Below are 16,684 nucleotides of genomic sequence, written 5' to 3'. Positions count from 1 at the left end.
CATGTGTTGTTCTGTATGGAAGAAGTAAAGACGTCAACTGGAATAAAACTGGTGTCAAAGATTAAGAATAAATCATCAATGTATCTTTTATATAAAACCACGCCCTCTAGAAATGAATCAATGGTAATAAAAGTATTCTCAAAGACCCCCATAAAAAGATTAGCATAAGTTGGCGCGACCCGTGATCCCATAGCGGTGCCTCTGATCTGATGATAAAAATCCCCCAGAAAAGTAAAAAAGTTATTATGTAAAATAAAATCCATCCCATTAAAAATAAAATCCTTTTGAGGGTCAGACAATCGACTGTCAGTAAGTAGAAATTTTTTAAAACAGCTCAAACCCAGTTGGTGATCAATATTGGAATACAAAGCAGATACATCAAAACATTGGCGCCAAAATTTCTTTTTTTTTTTTTTCTCTCTATAAGAATGTTTCATTGTCTTTCAATGTAATCTGCCCTGATGAAGTGAGCCAGTAGGCTCAGGAAACGCGTTGGCTGAATAAAGAACTTTTGTACTCTACCAGAAGCAAGCGCAGTCCTTATTGCACTTTCACGCCGTCTTTGCAAATTTGTCCTAAGACCCTGTGCAGACTTGCTGCTGCTTCTCATGCGTTTATGGGTGTTGTGACTTTCTCACAACCCCAATAGGTGAGCACCTTCCTTTTTCTCTGTTAATGTGTTTTTTGATACGGATTTTACACAGTGGATGCGCCCTGTATTTTTCCTTTCCGGCCCACTCATCAAAGCAGAATTGTTGTAATTCAGCCACATTAGAGGGTTTCCTAGCATCAATTACCTTTTTAAGCTCATGCCACACAATTTCAAATGGATTAAGGTCAGGACTTTGACTAAGCCACTCCAAAGTCTTAATTTTATTTTTCTCAAGCCATTCAGAGGTGGACTTGCTGCTCTGTTTTGTATCATTCTCCTTCTGCATAACCCAAGTGCGCTTCAGCTTGAGGTCGCGAATAAATGGCCGAACATTCTCCTTCAGAATTTTTTGGTAGCCAGCAGAATTCTTGGTTCCATTTACCACAGCAAGTCTTCCAGGTCCTGAATCAGAAAAACAGCACAGACCAGCACACGACTACCACTATATTTTACTGTTGGTAAGATAGTCTTTTCTGAACTGCTGTATTACATCTAATCCAGTTGTAATGGGACATACACCTTAAAAATAAGTTCATCTTTTCTTTCATCAGTCCACAGAGTATTCTCCCAAAAGTCTTGGGGATCATCAAGATGTTTTCTGGCAAAAACTGAGATGATCCTTTATGTTCTTATTGCTCAGCAGTGGTTTTCATCTTGGAACTCTGCCATGCAGGCCATTTTTGCCCAGTCTTTCTTATGGTGGAGTCATGAATACTAATCTTAACTGACGCAAGTGAGGCCTGTAGTTCTTTGGATGTTGTTGTGGGGTCTTTTGTGATGTTGCGGGGTCTTTTGTGACCTCTTGGATGAGTCATCGCAGGGCTCTTGGGGTAATTTTGGTCGGCCAACCACTCCTGGGAAGGTTTACCACTGTTCCATGTTTTTGCATTTTGTGAATAATGGCTCTCACTGTGGTTCACTAGAGTCCTAAAGTTTTAGAAATGGCTTCATTACCTTTTCCAGACTGATAAATCTCAATTACTTTGTTTTCTCATTTGTTCCAGAATTTCTTTGAATTGCAGCATGATGTCTAGCTTTTAGGGAGCTTTTGGTCTAGTTTACTTTTTCAGAAAGGTACTATTTAAGTAATTTCTTGATTGAGAACAGTTGTGGCAGTAATCAGGTCTGGGTGTGGCTAGGGAATTTGAACTCTGCTTCCCAAAGATGGGATAAACCACAGTTAATTTATGTTTTTGGGGGAGGGGTAGTCACTTTTTCACACAGCACCCTGTAGTTTTGGATTTCTTTTTCCCTTTAAAATAAAATAAAGACCTTCAATTAAAAACTGCATTTTATGTTTACTTGTTCTCTTTGTCTATTATTTATATTTGTTTGGTGATCTGAAATATTTAGGTGTGACAAAAATGCAAAAGAATAGGAAATCAGGAAGGGGCAAACACTTTTTCCACACTACTGTTTTCTCAAAGCACTGTTTAACAAAACTCTATCTATTTTCTAGTCACCACTTCCGCTGATTAGTGTCTGAAACCTAATTACTATTGAGCATTCCACAGGGGAAAGACCTTTTTTGTTTAGGAAATGAACATTTTTAATTTGCACTTTTGTACTCCTATATCATACTCCTACCATTTATTTCTGTTCTCATTCTTCACTGTTGCTACATGCCTTTTTTTCTAAAATCCCCAATCTTTGCTCTATCTTTCGCAAGTTGTCTCCACCACCGTGATAATCACACCTCTCATAGAGGCTTTAAATGTATCCCATACCATTAACACTGAGCTAGTTCCTAAATTATTCAGAAAAAAACTGTATTGACTGTAATTTCAATGCTTTATGTGAAGTTAGAATGTTTTGCCCTCTTGGCTTAAACCTATAAAACTTTAACCCATAATCCGGTTTCACTACAACCTCAATCAATAGCCTAGGGTATCAGAAAGAGCCAATGTATTCCAGGTTCTGGTGAATGACTCTTCATGAATCCAGAATAGCTAACAAATAGCGTTTTCATTGCCTCAAATTTTACACCAATCTCTGGAATGAGATTTCTGGGAACGCCACAGCTCATCATGAATTAGGCAAGTTGTGGCATCACAGCCAAGTTGTGTCCTTGTCCCTCCCCAGCTACTCCCATTGTGGGTGAGCTGGAAGAAACTGTTGCCAAAATGCCAAAAGTCATTAAATGTTTGCGCAACTTCAACTTCAAGTTGTCTCAAAATTTTGCAAGTTTTTAAAGCAATTTATGACAAATTCTGACAAAATTGCCTTGATGAATTGGGGCCTATGTGTGTTGAAATATAATTGCTTCTTCCATGGATAATGTGTTCTTCAAACATCGTTCCAGTCTCTCTCATATACATATGCATGGCTTCCCCCCCCGTCCCATTTTGTATGCATGGCGCGGCTCCCCCATCCCATCATTGTATGCATGGCTCAGCTCGGCTCCCTCCATTCTCCTCTCGCTGTCGCTGCACATTACTGCATTTCTTTTGTTCCAGTGCGGCAGCTCTTCCTGTGCTCAGCGGTCATGTGGTACCACTCAATAAAGTAATGAATATGCGCTCCACGCCTATGGGAGTGGAGACGCGTGCATATTCATTACCTTAATGAGCGGTACCACGTGACCTCTCAGCACAGGGGAAGAGCTTCCAGGACAACGGAGATGCAGCTATGGGTATGTATGATGTCACAGCCGCCAGCTCCTGCAGCTGCTCCCCCTCCCCCACGGACTTTCTGGACAATGACTCGTGTATAAGCCGAGGGGGGCGTTTTCAGCACACAAAAATGTGCTGAAAATCTCAGCTTATACACGAGTATATATAATCATTTTGATTGAGAGGCTCCAAATTTACCTTCCAACCAACAATTTGCTTCTTGTGGACAGATAAAAAAAAATAAACTGCATTGTTATAGACTACACGCATTTAAGCTGGATACTACCAAACTTTGTATTTAAGCTGCAATTAGTTCTGCTGTACTGTGCTAGCTCTGCTGTACTGTGTTGGTTCTGTTGTACTGTGGTGTTTTTGCTCTGCTGTACTGTGTTGGCTCTGCCGTACTGTGTTGGTTCTGCCGTACTGTGTTGGTTCTGCCGTACTGTGTTGGTTCTGCCGTACTGTGTTGGTTCTGCCGTACTGTGTTGGTTCTGCCGTACTGTGTTGGTTCTGCCGTACTGTGTTGGCTCTGCCGTACTGTGTTGGTTCAGCTGTACTGTGTTGGTTCAGCTGTACTGTGTTGGTTCAGCTGTACTGTGTTGGCTCTGCTGTACTGTGTTGGCTCTGCTGTACTGTGTTGGCTCTGATCTCACTACAGAAGTTTTGTGTGACTATGTGAGACTGTCAGTCATTACATGGATTTATCTGGAATAAAACATTGGATAACGGATATCATGGTATCATTTTATTAAACTTTTTAGGACCTGTATGCCCATAAAGAAGGATTAGGAATGTTGATCCTGTTGACAGAATGCCTTTACTAATCGGTTTGCATACTGCTATATCGGATAATCCTTTGTGGTAGTCCTAAAATTTAATGAATTAGTCACTAATTTCTCATGTGTTTTTTTGTTTTTTTTTCCACTCAGCTCTCGAAAATGAAGTATATCGGCACCACAAGGCATCTCTGCTTGATCGTTCAACCCTAGGCTTCCCTGCCAGCAGGATTCTCAATCACGATAATTACGATGAGAAACCTGTTTTGAAAAGCCACCGATTACTGGACTCTCTTGTTGAAACTGGTGGCATCAGACTGCGAAGGCATCGCTACAACGAAGGTACTCGAAGTAGTTCTCCTGATTCGGATCTTGAGTTTGTAGCTGGCACCAAAGCACGAATTAAAGAACTTGAAAAAGAAGCAGAATATTTAGAGGAGGCTTATCGTAACTATCAACTTAGAGTTATTAACACAGCTTCAATTGAGAACTACCCACTGGCCGCCAGCCTACCGAACAGGGGTTACGTAAGCGGTATGACACAACACAAAGTCGCTTTTTTAGAGGACAATCTTACTCCACAACAGCACGTTCTATTAAAAAGGCTAAAAACTGAGAAATACAAAAGCCTCCTGTCAGCTGAACAAAGCATAACCCCACCCCGGACCAAGAAGTCCTCGGCCCGCAGACTGTCTTCAACTCCTGTGTCAAAAATGGAAAACAGTCAAGGAGAGAGAAGTTCTTTAGAAGGTAATAATAGTAATAATAATTAAAGGGGGTACTATAAGTTGATAAATAATGCATTTCAATCTACATTCTGTATAAAACTATAAAGGCTGATATACATCTGCCTTCTTTTATGCAATACCTTGTGTTTTCTCCTACGCCTCATTGGGGGACACAGAGACAGTGGGTGTTATGCTGCTTGCCACTTGGAGGACACTAAGTAAACCAGAAAAAAAGTTAACTCCTCCCCTGCAGTATACACCCTCTCGCTGGATGAGATTTTTCCAGTTCTTGCTTAGTGTCTGTAGGAGGCACTTGTGTCTGGTTTCAGACTCCACCGTTTTTATTTTATTTTTGATTTTTCTGTAAATTTTAATTTTTTAATTAGCGGAGTGAAGGGGGCGACGGTTCCTTTCTACGGCCCGCTCTCCCGCCCAACCAACAGGCAAGTATGCGGAGTATACCTTCCCGTATACTTTTCTGCGACGATTGGGGCTGATTCCTCTGGCGATGATGGCGATGATCCTTACGGTCCCGGTAATCCACGGATACGAGGGCAAGCACATGGAGTGCAATGGAACAGCGCTTCCGAATGCCCTGAATCAGCCCCATAGCTCTCCATCCCCCTGCCATAGGGAGGATCGATTGAGTATACCCCTTTAAGAACTCCTCCAGCTCTGCTACATCAGCCCAGGAGGATGACAAGACCTGCAGGGATGGCTCCGGACAGCGCGGCCTTCCTGAGCGGGAGAAGCGTTGACTTAGCGTCAGTGGCGGTGCACCGGCGCACCATCGCAGCCCCCCCGCTCTCGGCGCTTACCGTGGGTAGGCCAAAAATTTAGTCCCTGGCTTTTCCGGCCTACTAGGCCGCAATTTGAATAGCGCCGCTCGCACTAACGTCGCCGCCCCCTCCTCCTGGTGCCTCTCATTCCTTACAAGACGCGCAATTCTAATCTCGGGGGCCATATCTTTTACCTCAGTCTGCTCCTCGGTCAGAAACCCCTCCGATCGTCAAATTGACTACCTTGCCCGTTCAGTTTTTGACGCTTCAGGAGCAGCGCTTTTTCCATCTTTCGCGGCAATTTGGGTCACTAAGGCAATGGCCGCTTGGGCAGAAGTCTTGATTACTTCCTTCCAGGGCAACAATCTTCCTCCGGAGGCAACCACTGTCGCCAGGCAGATAATTCACGCAGCGGACTTAGTAGTGGACGCTTCTTTTGATGCCGCCAATTGCGCTGCTCAAACTGCCGCTAATGCGATCTCCATTAGAAGAGCCCTATGGCTGCACGACTGGGGGCGGATGCCACATCTAAAAGATCGCTGACTTCTCTCCCCTTTCAAACGGGTTATCTTTTTGGAGAGAAACTGGACCAGCTCATTTCTGATACTACCGGGGGAAAAAGTAAATTCCTTCCGTTTAGCAACCAACAGCCGACTCGTTTTCGATCTTTTCGCAACAATTCCGGCTGGTCCTCCTCTACCTTCTCTTCCGGATCAGGTCGGTCCCCCTGCGGAGACAGAGGCTCCCAGGTCTCATACAGACCTAACCGATCTTGGAAACCCAGGCCTAGGGCTTCTGGATGTAGGGGAGCCAGATCTCATAGGTCTACCCAATGACTTGTTGCGGTATCCGGCGGACACCGACAAAGTAGGCGGTTGCCTACTTTCCTTCAGCCACACCTGGCTCATGGTCGTCCACGACAAGTGGGTCAGGGAGCTGGTGTCCTCTGGATACAAGATAGAATTTTCTTCTCCCCCTCCAACTCGGTTTTTCTCTTCCTCTCCCCCCAAGAAGGGGTCATCATTCCGGGCCGTCATCACGAAAGGTTTAGAGGATTTTAATCAAACCTTTTTGTGGTTCCAAAGAAGGACATGACGATGCGACCCATTCTGGATCTCAAACTGTTAAATCAGTTTGTCAAGGTACGGCGATTCGGAATGGAATCTCTCCAATCAGTTGTCGCTTCCATGGAAAAAGGAGAGTTCCTAGCATCCATCAACATCAAGGACGCTTACCTTCACATTCCGATCTGCCCGTCCCACCAGCAGTTCCTGCGTTTTGTAATTCACGAGGAACACTTCCAGTTCGTTGCCTTGCCCTTTGGATTCGCCACCGCCCCCCAGGGTCTTTACCATGGTCATGGTGGTTGTCATGGCCATTCTCCACTCTCGGGGAGTAGTGGTGTTACCCTATCTGGACGACCTGCTCATCAAGGATCCATCCCTTCCAGCCTGCGAGGAATCCGTGGATATAACAGTAAATACACTTTCTCGCCTGGGGTGGAAGATAAACTTCGAAAAGTCTTTCCCAAAACCGGCTCAGCAGATTTCCTTTTTAGGAATGATCTTGGACACTTCCCGCGGGTTGGTCATTCATGACCAGTTTCTCACTCAATTCGTTTCAGCATGAGAGTTCTCGGAAAGATGGTGGCTGCGATGGAAGCAGTTCCATTTGCACAGTTCCATCTCCGTCCCTTACAACATGCGTTGCTGTTGGCTTGGGACAAGAACCCGTACTCCCTGGACCGTCGGATCCTTCTGTCCCTGCGGGTCAGACAAGCCCTCAGGTGGTGGACACTGAGGTACTCCCTGAATCTAGGGAGGTCTTTTCTCCCAGTAAGATGGTTGGTAGTAACCACCGACGCAAGTCTTCTCAGCTGGGGTGCGGTCTTTCGTCACCACACGGCACAGGGTCGTTGGTCAACCCGAGAGTCACATCTCCTAATCAATAGTTTGGAGATAGGAGCGATCAGATTAGCTCTGCGGAGTTTCAACCATCTCCTCGCAGGTCACCCCATCAGGATCCAATCCGACAACACCACGGCTGTAGCATATATCAACCGCCAGGGAGGTACCCGGAGCAGGATGGCAATGCACGAAGTGAGTCACATCCTCCATTGGGCCGAGACCAACCATTCGTCCGTCTCAGCAATCCACATCCCGGGCATAGAAAATTGGGAGGCAGATTTTCTCAGTCGCCAAGGCATTGCCTCGGGAGAGTGGTCTCTTCATCCGGAAGTCTTTCAGCAGATTTGTCATCGATGGGGGACTCCGGATGTGGATCTCATGGCCTCAAGACTAAACAACAAGGTTCCTCAGTTCGTTACCTGATCGCGCGATCCATGCGCCATCGGAGCGGACGCCCTAGTTCTGCCACCAGGCACCAGGCCTCGGCAGAACAGGTCTGCAAGGCTGCGACTTGGTCCAGTCTGCATACTTTTCCAAAACATTACCAAATTCATTCTCAGGCCTCTGTGAATGCAGCTCTTGGCAGACGCATCCTGCAAACAGCAGTACCTCAGTGTTGACTCAGTGGTACATGGGGTATTAGCAGATGTATGCTCCCCACCCAGGGACTGCTTTAGGATGTCCCACTGTCTGTGTCCCCCAATGAGGCGTAGGAGAAATAGGGATTTTTGTGTACTCACCGTAAAATCCTTTTCTCCGAGCCATTCATTGGGGGACACAGCACCCACCCTGTTTGGCCTACTGGTTCATTGTAGCATTCTTAGGTTGTGACATAGTTATGGTTATTGTTGACTGTTTAAGCTCCTGCTGCTTTTTTCACTGAACTGGAGAAATCTCATTCAGCGAGAGGGTATATACTGCAGGGGAGGAGTTAACTTTTTTTCTGGTTTACTTAGTGTCCTCCTAGTGGCAAGCAGCATAACACCCACTGTCTCTGTGTCCCCCAATGAATGGCTCGGAGAAAAGGATTTTACAGTGAGGACACACAAATTCCTATTTTACTACTTTTCAGTGTGACTTCGCATCACAGCACTGCTGCTGCTCCTGAGTGCTCCCTGTCCCTTCTGGGACATTGTGTCACAGATCAGTGGCATGGCTTGTCTTTCTCTTAATTCATGCTAGTCTCCATGACCAAGGCATATCCCAGTCTGTGTGCAAGTCCCCCATCCCCTTCACTCTCGTTCTGCACTGACTGCCTGTACTGCCTCTTCTGATTTCTGACTTAACTTCGCAGAACGGAGAGGGAGCACTTAGGAGCAGCAGCAGTGCTGTGACATGAAGTTACAGTGAGAAGTAGTAAAATCACAAGTTACGCATAAGAACAGGCAGAGGTGTAAGAAGCTTATAGCTTTAGACAGAATGTAGATTAAAATTCAGTACTCTCTCTTTTTACAACCATTTCACTGTATAAGGAGACCACCACCAGTCACTCCGGGTTCTTACCGCAGTTCTTCAACCATACTATGAGAATATGTGGATTTATGTGTTGGTGTTAGCGGACCCTCTATGGAAGTACATTGAGGGGACAGTCGGGCATTTTACACACAACACAGTATTTAGTGGGTAATTTCTCCTGTATATTAGATACAGTAATCATCTTTGTACTGCAGAATAGAGCAGAAAATAAGCCCCTGTCTGCAGTATACAGGACAGCCGGACGGTTATACAATAACCTTGAATTACATAGAGCATCACATTTGTAATACACCTGTTGTCTCACAATATAAACTATGATACATTATAATACTAGGTGATTTTTGTTTTTCCCCACTTCATAATTTATCATTTGTTTGGATTATTATTTGGGGGCTGTAGAACATATGAATATATTTCCAAATTATTTTCCTACTTTACAATATTTTTTCTTAAAAGAAATCTATCAAAAGATTTAACAATAAAAACTGCACATATTACATAGATCTCTTGGACCTAACAAGGCTGGTGTACTTATTTAGATAATCTATGTGAGAATACCTTTACAATCCTCTTTGAAAGTTTAAAGGGGTTGTACTCTTTTATTAAAAGTTAATCCTTGCCTGCAGGCTGTTATAAAGAAACAAACCACGCTGTACTCCCCTTCCCCGGGTCCACCGACTAGGCTTGTCGCTGCTCCCAGTATTTGGATTTTGCTGCAGTGCTGATGTCACGTTGACAGCACAGCAGTCAATCGGTGAGCTCCGCGGCTCTGATTTGAGCATTCCCATATAGATGGAATGCCCCGCTCAAAGCCACTGAGACCACTGGTTAGCTGCAACGCCGTTGACATGACATCAGAACCGCAGCATAAGCTGGACACTAGGAGCAGCAGAGAAAGCCGCCGATGGACCTGGGGAAGGGGAGTACAGATGTTAGCCCCAGGCCAGGGAAAGCGACCGCTGACAACGCAGGATTGGTGCTGGCACGGGAGGGGATTATAAGCTTTTTTTTTTTATTTTATCGGGGCCTAGCATGTGTGGATAACGTCTTTAAGGATAAGTTGCCTATCCGTGTGGTGTATAATATTTTGAGCTATATTAATCATCAAGTCCGGGTATTTTCTGCTCCGTAATTTTTGATATACCGAAGCAGCTTCTGTTGAAATCTAATATCTGAAGTGGTATTCCTTTTAGTGTGGATTAATTCCCCCATTGGGATTTTTTTAATGGTTTATTTGGGATGACGTGATGTCGCCAGTAAAGTGGCATTGGTGGCCGATCTTTTTTTCTGTAAGGAATAACCGATACTCCTGTAGAAGAATAAATGAGTGTAATGTCCAAAAGGTCAATCCAAGTGTCTTGGACATTAAAAGGGAGCTGAAGGTTTATATCATTGCATTTTAGGTATTGTACAAATTTGGCTGCTGACTCTCTTGAACCCTCCCATATTAGGAGGAGGTCGTCGATATAGCGACTATACCATCTGATATGGGAGGAGAAGGAATTAGAATCCGGAAATATGAATAATTCCTCTCATCTAGACATATAGAGGTTTACTACAAAGGGTACACATGTAGATGCTTGCCCGCCCCCATAGAAGCTCCTTGTTTTTATAAATAAAAAAAAAAAAAAGTTAAACGAAAAATAATTGTGCTGTAACAAAAAATCCACTACCATTAATATGAATTCTCGAATGACAGATGGATAGTTACTGTAAGTATGCAAATAATATGATAGAGAGCTGATAGCCAATTTGTGAGGTATGCAGCGGTATAATCTCACAACGTCTCAAGATACCACATGCAATTGTCTTGCCGTTTAGTACCATCTAGAGAAGAAATAACGTGTTTTGTATCACGAATATGGCCGGGCAGTTGTTTCACCAATGGTGGTAGTAGTAGGTGGAGATCCACCCAGGAGCTGAGCTCTCTCCCATACTCCAAATCGTGCCTAATTTATGGGAGAATTTAAAATTTGTGAGTTTTAGGGTGTGAGAGATATATGGGGATAGTGGAGAATTGTGTAAAAAGATCTTTTGGCTAATTTTTCTGTTATTATAGCCCCCATGTTAACACATTTATTGAGAAGTATCTCGAGTTCTAGTGGGATCGAAGTTCAGTGTCTGATTTACCATGGTATCTTGTAACATTTCACAATTCATCTGTTCATAGAGTCCTGCTTTAAGTAGCACAATAGCCCCCTTCCCCTTGTCCGCTTGTCGAATGAGAAGATCTTTGATCTTTCTGAGGTTTATTATAGCTTTTCGTTCCTTCTTAGTAATATTAAAAGGAAAATGTTGCTCTAAGTGTTTAATGTATGTTACTCTCCTTTTATTGTCTCCTAAAAAGAATCCAAAATGGGGGGAGGGGGGCACGGGACTGGATGGGATAGTAGTGGATTTTTTATAGCAAATGAGAGCTTTAATTGTATTTACAAACGAACATTACACTACATAAATATATTCAAAGATTTGCATAAAAGTAGTTCATGGGTACCTTTTTTAAAGATAATCTGTCAGCAGGTTTTTGCTACTTCATCTGATAGGAGCATTATGTTTGCAAAGAGAAGCTGAGTCCAGTGATGTGTCACTCAGATGACAGGGTGCAGCCATTATGACACAATCAGAGCTTTTAAATTTAGTAATGCAGCAGAGCTGAGAAAGCTAACCCCGCCCACACCAGGCTCTCCATGTACAAAGCTATAGACAGTGAGCTGCTTATCACAGGAGGGGGTGGAGTCTGACTTACACCAGCTAGTGACTGCAATGTTAATCAAAAAGTGATAAAAGCATTAGTGTAAATAAACAGCACACAGCCGGACATGTGACGCATAATTGAGTTCAGTATTTTAACTCCTACCACATGCTATCGTCAAATTACATTGCAAAAACCTGCTGACAGATTCCCTTTAAGTAAATCACTTTATGAATGGATAGTGTAGTTTTTGTTGTGCATTACATATAAATTATATATAACATCCATCAATCTCATTACAGATGGCTCCTATATTTCGTCATCTCACCACAGCCTTAATCATAGGCTATCTCCTATTACGAAAGTAGCGCAACGTCCTTTACAGAGCCGTGATGTGGTGGATACAGCAGCAGTGGGTGAAGCTGAACAGCAGTCCAGGTATAGGATCACAGATCTATGATGATTATATCCAAACTGGGATGAGCAATTCCTCTCTCTTCTGTTACCGGCCTATTAGATGGCAGCAAGTCAATTCTTGCGCTTTTAGACTTAAAGCTTCACATCCATCTTTGGCTGATAGGCCTATTTTTTAGAAAATAGTTGTGTTCCTTATAATATAATAATTATGGAGCACCTTTAGTTAGAATTTTATGTTGCGGCGTTCCTACTATAAATTTATGAATACATTGACAGATGGTTATTACTTTTTCCATTTTTAAAGGGGTGTGTCCGTATGATGTGTGACATTAGAAGCACTGATTGGACCAGATCAGAGGGTGTAGAACCCCCCCCCCCCCCAACTGGCTACACCTAGCTGTCAGTTTATTAGAAATTAGCAGAGGAGCAGTACATTGTTTTATTATAATAAATATAATTTATTGCTAAAGGCAAGTTAGAAGAGGTCACCATTCTACTTTAATAAGCTTTTCCCTGTCTTTGCTGCTGAAAAACATCCCCAGAGCATGATGCTGCCAAAACCATGTTTTACTGTGGGGATGGTGTTCTTGGGGTGATTATCTGTGTTGGTTTGGCGCCAAATATAGATTTTACCTTGGTGGCTAATAAGTTAAGTTTTGGTCTCATCTGACCACAGCACCTTCTTTCATACATTTGAGGAGTCTCACAACTAAAACGAGTCTTACAATTTTTATGTGTAAGTAAAGACTTTTTTCCCTTCACCCATGACGGCACCACATGAGAGAGGGATCCGCCCCGCCAGGACAGGAACCTACTGAAATATAAGGGGCGGCACCTCTCCCCTGCTTCAGTTGGGTTCCTGTCCTGGAGCGGGATCCCAGGCTGACAGCGGCGGTGCCTGCCATGGATGAAGACATGGACCCAGGGCCGTCCCGGCGCGGGAAGAGCAGGTCAGCTTACCTGCAGCGCTGGCCGTCGGCGCCTGGAAGCGCAGTCCCCGGGGTTCCTCCAGCAGGCCCCGGGTTCGTGCGGGTGCGGTAAGGCGGCCTCCATTCGGGGCGCTCCTCCGTGCCTCCCTCCCCCTGCGCGCGCGCCCGCTCGCTCCTCGCTGGGACAGGGGAAGCCGGGCGCGACTTCCGGCGCCTGACGTCAGCGGCGCGGTGCAGCTTGGGTATGCGCCGGCTGACGTCACGGACGCGACGGACATGGCGCCTAGTGCGGCGCCGGCCACAAAAGAAGAAGGAAAAAAAAAAAAAAAGAGAAGAATGGCCGGCGGTCGCAGGGGGGAGGGTCAAAAGGATCGCTCACCGGGGCCTATTTAAAGGAGGCAAGGAGCAGAACGGCCGGGCTGTTACAATGGGGTCACAGCAGGAACGCTCACCGTCCCCACTGTCTCTACCCCCGTCGCAGACCTCGGCACGGAAGCACGGTAGCCGTTCGAGCGGTAAGAGCAGCAGCCGTCCGAGCCACAGATCAAATGATTCCTCGAGATCGAGAGAACACAGACCACATGCTCCAGCGCAGCCTTCCAGCCCGGTACCCGATTTTGTGGGTGGTGAGTGGATCGTCGTGAATGTTAGACCATTATTAATAGGGTCCTTTTTGTGTGTTATTTGCTTCCTTAGGTGAAAGGCAAAAAAGCAGGGAGCAAAAGAAATAATAGGGAGTGTGCGATATGCCAGAACCCCCTAGCGAAAGATTGGCAAAAAAACCTTTGCGCTAGCTGTATACAGCAAACAGTGGCGGAGGAAGTGCCGAGCCTAGCAACTCACCTCAGATCTGTCATAAAATCAGAGGTGGAAGGTTCACTTAAATTATTATTAAAGAAAAAGAAAAAAAGTAGAAGAAACTCCCCAAGTTCTTCATCAGACTCCTCCTCGTCCGAATATCAGGCTGAGCGCATGTCCTCTTCCTCCTCGGATAGTGACACAGGGGGTAGACCGTGTTTTCCGGTTGAGGATACTGATAGTCTCCTTAAAGCCATTAGGTCAACTATGGGCCTTCAGGAGGAAAAAGCGACCAAATCCCTAGAAGAGGTAATGTTTGGTGGGTAACAGGAAAGGAAGAAACGCACCTTTCCAGTTAATGAAAAAGTCCAGGCGCTCATCGAAAGGGAGTGGAAGAAGCCTGAAAAATCAGGTAGCCTTCCTTCCTCCTCAAAAAGGAGATATCCCTTTGACCCTAAGGATACGGAAATATGGGACAAGGTCCCAAAAATCGATGTGGCGGTATCCAGGTCATCCAAAAGGTCGGCCCTGCCCCTAGAAGACTCAGGAGTACTAAGAGATCCACTAGATAAGAAAGCAGACTCCTACCTAAGGCATGCTTGGGAAGCAACAGCGGGGGGACTAAAACCTGCGATAGCCGGTACCTGTACAGCCCGGTCTTTAATGATCTGGCTACAGCAGCTAGAAGAAAAAATTGCTTCCAAGATGTCTAGGGAGAAAATTTTAGGAGACATGTATCTGCTACACGGAGCAGCCGCCTTTTTAGCCGACACCTCGGCCGATTCCATGAGGTTGACGGCGAGAGCAGCGGGACTATCAAATGCTGCAAGGCGTGCATTATGGCTTAAAGGGTGTCCGGGAGATCTACAATCAAAAGCCAAATTATGCTCCCTTCCATGTGATGGACAATTTCTCTTTGGAAAAAATCTGGACGAAATCCTAGAAAAAGCGGGTGATAAGAAGAAGGGCTTCCCCAGGTTTCAGGGAGATCAAAGAAGACCGCCCTTTCGGAGGGGGAAATTCAATAGAGGCCGGCCTCCGGGAGATCGGAAAAGATGGGAAGACAAGAGGAAGAAAGAGTCTGGATTCATGTTCGGGGGAGCCGCTTCATCCGCAAAAAAGTCCCCTCAATGACGCCGGCATCCCCGTAGGGGGGAGACTGATGCTGTTTGGTCAGGCCTGGGAAAATATATCTTCCAATACTTGGATTTTAAACATCATAAAGGAAGGTTTAAAATTCCCCTTTTTTCAACAGCCAAGAGCATCGTTTGTGGTGACCCCCGTCAGGAGAGGGGTAGAAGAACAGTTGGCCTTAGAGGCAGAGATCCTAAGCCTGCTGGACAAACATGTCCTGATCGAGGTCCCAAGAGGACAGGAAAGAAGGGGTTTCTACACGCCCCTCTTTCTAATAAAAAAACCGGATCATTCGTTCAGGACGATTATAAACCTGAGAGGCCTCAACCGTTGGATACAGAACCAAACCTTCAAAATGGAGTCAGTGACTTCAGCTATAAGGCTGTTACACCACAACTGTTTCATGGCGGTAGTCGATCTAAAGGATGCTTACTACCACATCCCGATCCATTCAGAATACCAAAAATACTTAAGGGTAGCGCTCTACATTCGGGGCAACCTCAAACATTTTCAGTTCAGAGCCCTTCCATTCGGCATATCCATAGCACCGAGGGTGTTTACAAAAGTAGTTGCAGAGATGACAGCATTCCTCCGCATCCACAACACAATTATAATACCCTACCTAGACGATTTTCTAATTGTGGGCAACTCAGAACGTCACTGCACAGAGCAAGTAGAAAGGGTGATAGATATCCTACGGAATCTTGGCTGGATGGTGAATGTCAAGAAGTCAAGGCTACAACCCTTACAAAGGCAAATGTTCTTAGGTTTCATCTTGGACTCAAATCAACAAATTTGTCTCTTACCAGACGCCAAGGTGGAAAAGGTAAGGGATATGATCTTGGCAACAATAGATCAACCTCACACGACCCTGAGAGGGGCAATGTCCTTGTTAGGCACTCTGACAGCCTGTACCCCAGCGGTCAGATGGGCACAATTTCATACCCGTCAACTACAAGCAGAGGTCCTATCAGCACAGAAGTCGCTAAAAGGCTGTTTAGAAGGAAGGCTGGAACTTTCCGTAAAAACCAAAGGCTCTCTCAGATGGTGGCTAGACAGAGCAAACCTACTAACAGGGACATCGTGGCAGAAGCCAGTGTCCGACGTGATAATGACAGACGCAAGCTCCTCGGGGTGGGGAGCGCACCTAAGGGGACAGGTAGCCCAGGGACCCTGGGGACACCTAGAGCAAAACGCATCCTCCAACCTAAGAGAGCTACGGGCAGTAAACAGAGCCCTAAGGATATTCATGCCCACTCTAGAAGGCCGCAATGTCCGGATTATGTCGGACAACAGCACAACAGTAGCCTACATCAACCACCAGGGAGGGACAAGGTCACGCTCCCTAATGCTCGAAACCAACGAGATCTTTCACAGGGCAGAGAGACACCTACACTCCCTATCAGCCCTACACATCAGAGGGGTAGAAAACACACAAGCCGATTTCCTAAGCCGCAACACACTAAAACAGGGGGAATGGACCCTGAATCGGGTAGTGTTCCAAAAGATAGTACATCTTTGGGGAGAGCCAATAATAGACCTCTTTGCCAACAGAAGCAACAGGCAGGTAAAAAGATTCTGTTCACTGAACCCAAAGGAAGAGCCATGGGCAGTGGACGCTTTGCAAATTCCGTGGGATTTCAAGCTAAGTTATGCCTTTCCTCCGGTATCTCTAATCCCAGTAGTAGTGAAAAAGATAAGGGAAGATCAGGCCAGAGTGATCTTAATAGCCCCGTTCTGGCCAAAAAGGCCATGGTTCTCACTACTACAGATAATGTCCCTCT

At 45.2% G+C, this 16,684-nt stretch overlaps 1 protein-coding gene across 2 annotated transcripts in view; it reads left to right on the top strand.

The window, feature by feature from the left end:
- The window catches only part of OFD1 (OFD1 centriole and centriolar satellite protein), a 100,923-nt gene that overhangs the window by 63,645 nt on the left and 20,594 nt on the right, over positions 1 to 16,684 (top strand). For both annotated transcript variants that reach the window (XM_073586220.1, XM_073586218.1), the window contains exons 16-17: positions 4,194 to 4,790; positions 11,925 to 12,060. In XM_073586220.1, coding sequence (XP_073442321.1) covers positions 4,194 to 4,790; positions 11,925 to 12,060 — 733 coding nt within the window. The remainder of the gene's footprint in view (positions 1 to 4,193; positions 4,791 to 11,924; positions 12,061 to 16,684) is intronic.

This window comes from Dendrobates tinctorius, unplaced genomic scaffold (genome assembly GCF_039654945.1).
Source record: "Dendrobates tinctorius isolate UK_male_01 unplaced genomic scaffold, ASM3965494v1 ptg000091l, whole genome shotgun sequence".
In the NCBI taxonomy this organism is placed as follows: Eukaryota; Metazoa; Chordata; class Amphibia; order Anura; family Dendrobatidae; genus Dendrobates; species Dendrobates tinctorius.
The sequence above is the reverse complement of the archived record's forward strand: the minus strand, read 5'-3'. Positions and strand labels throughout refer to the sequence as shown.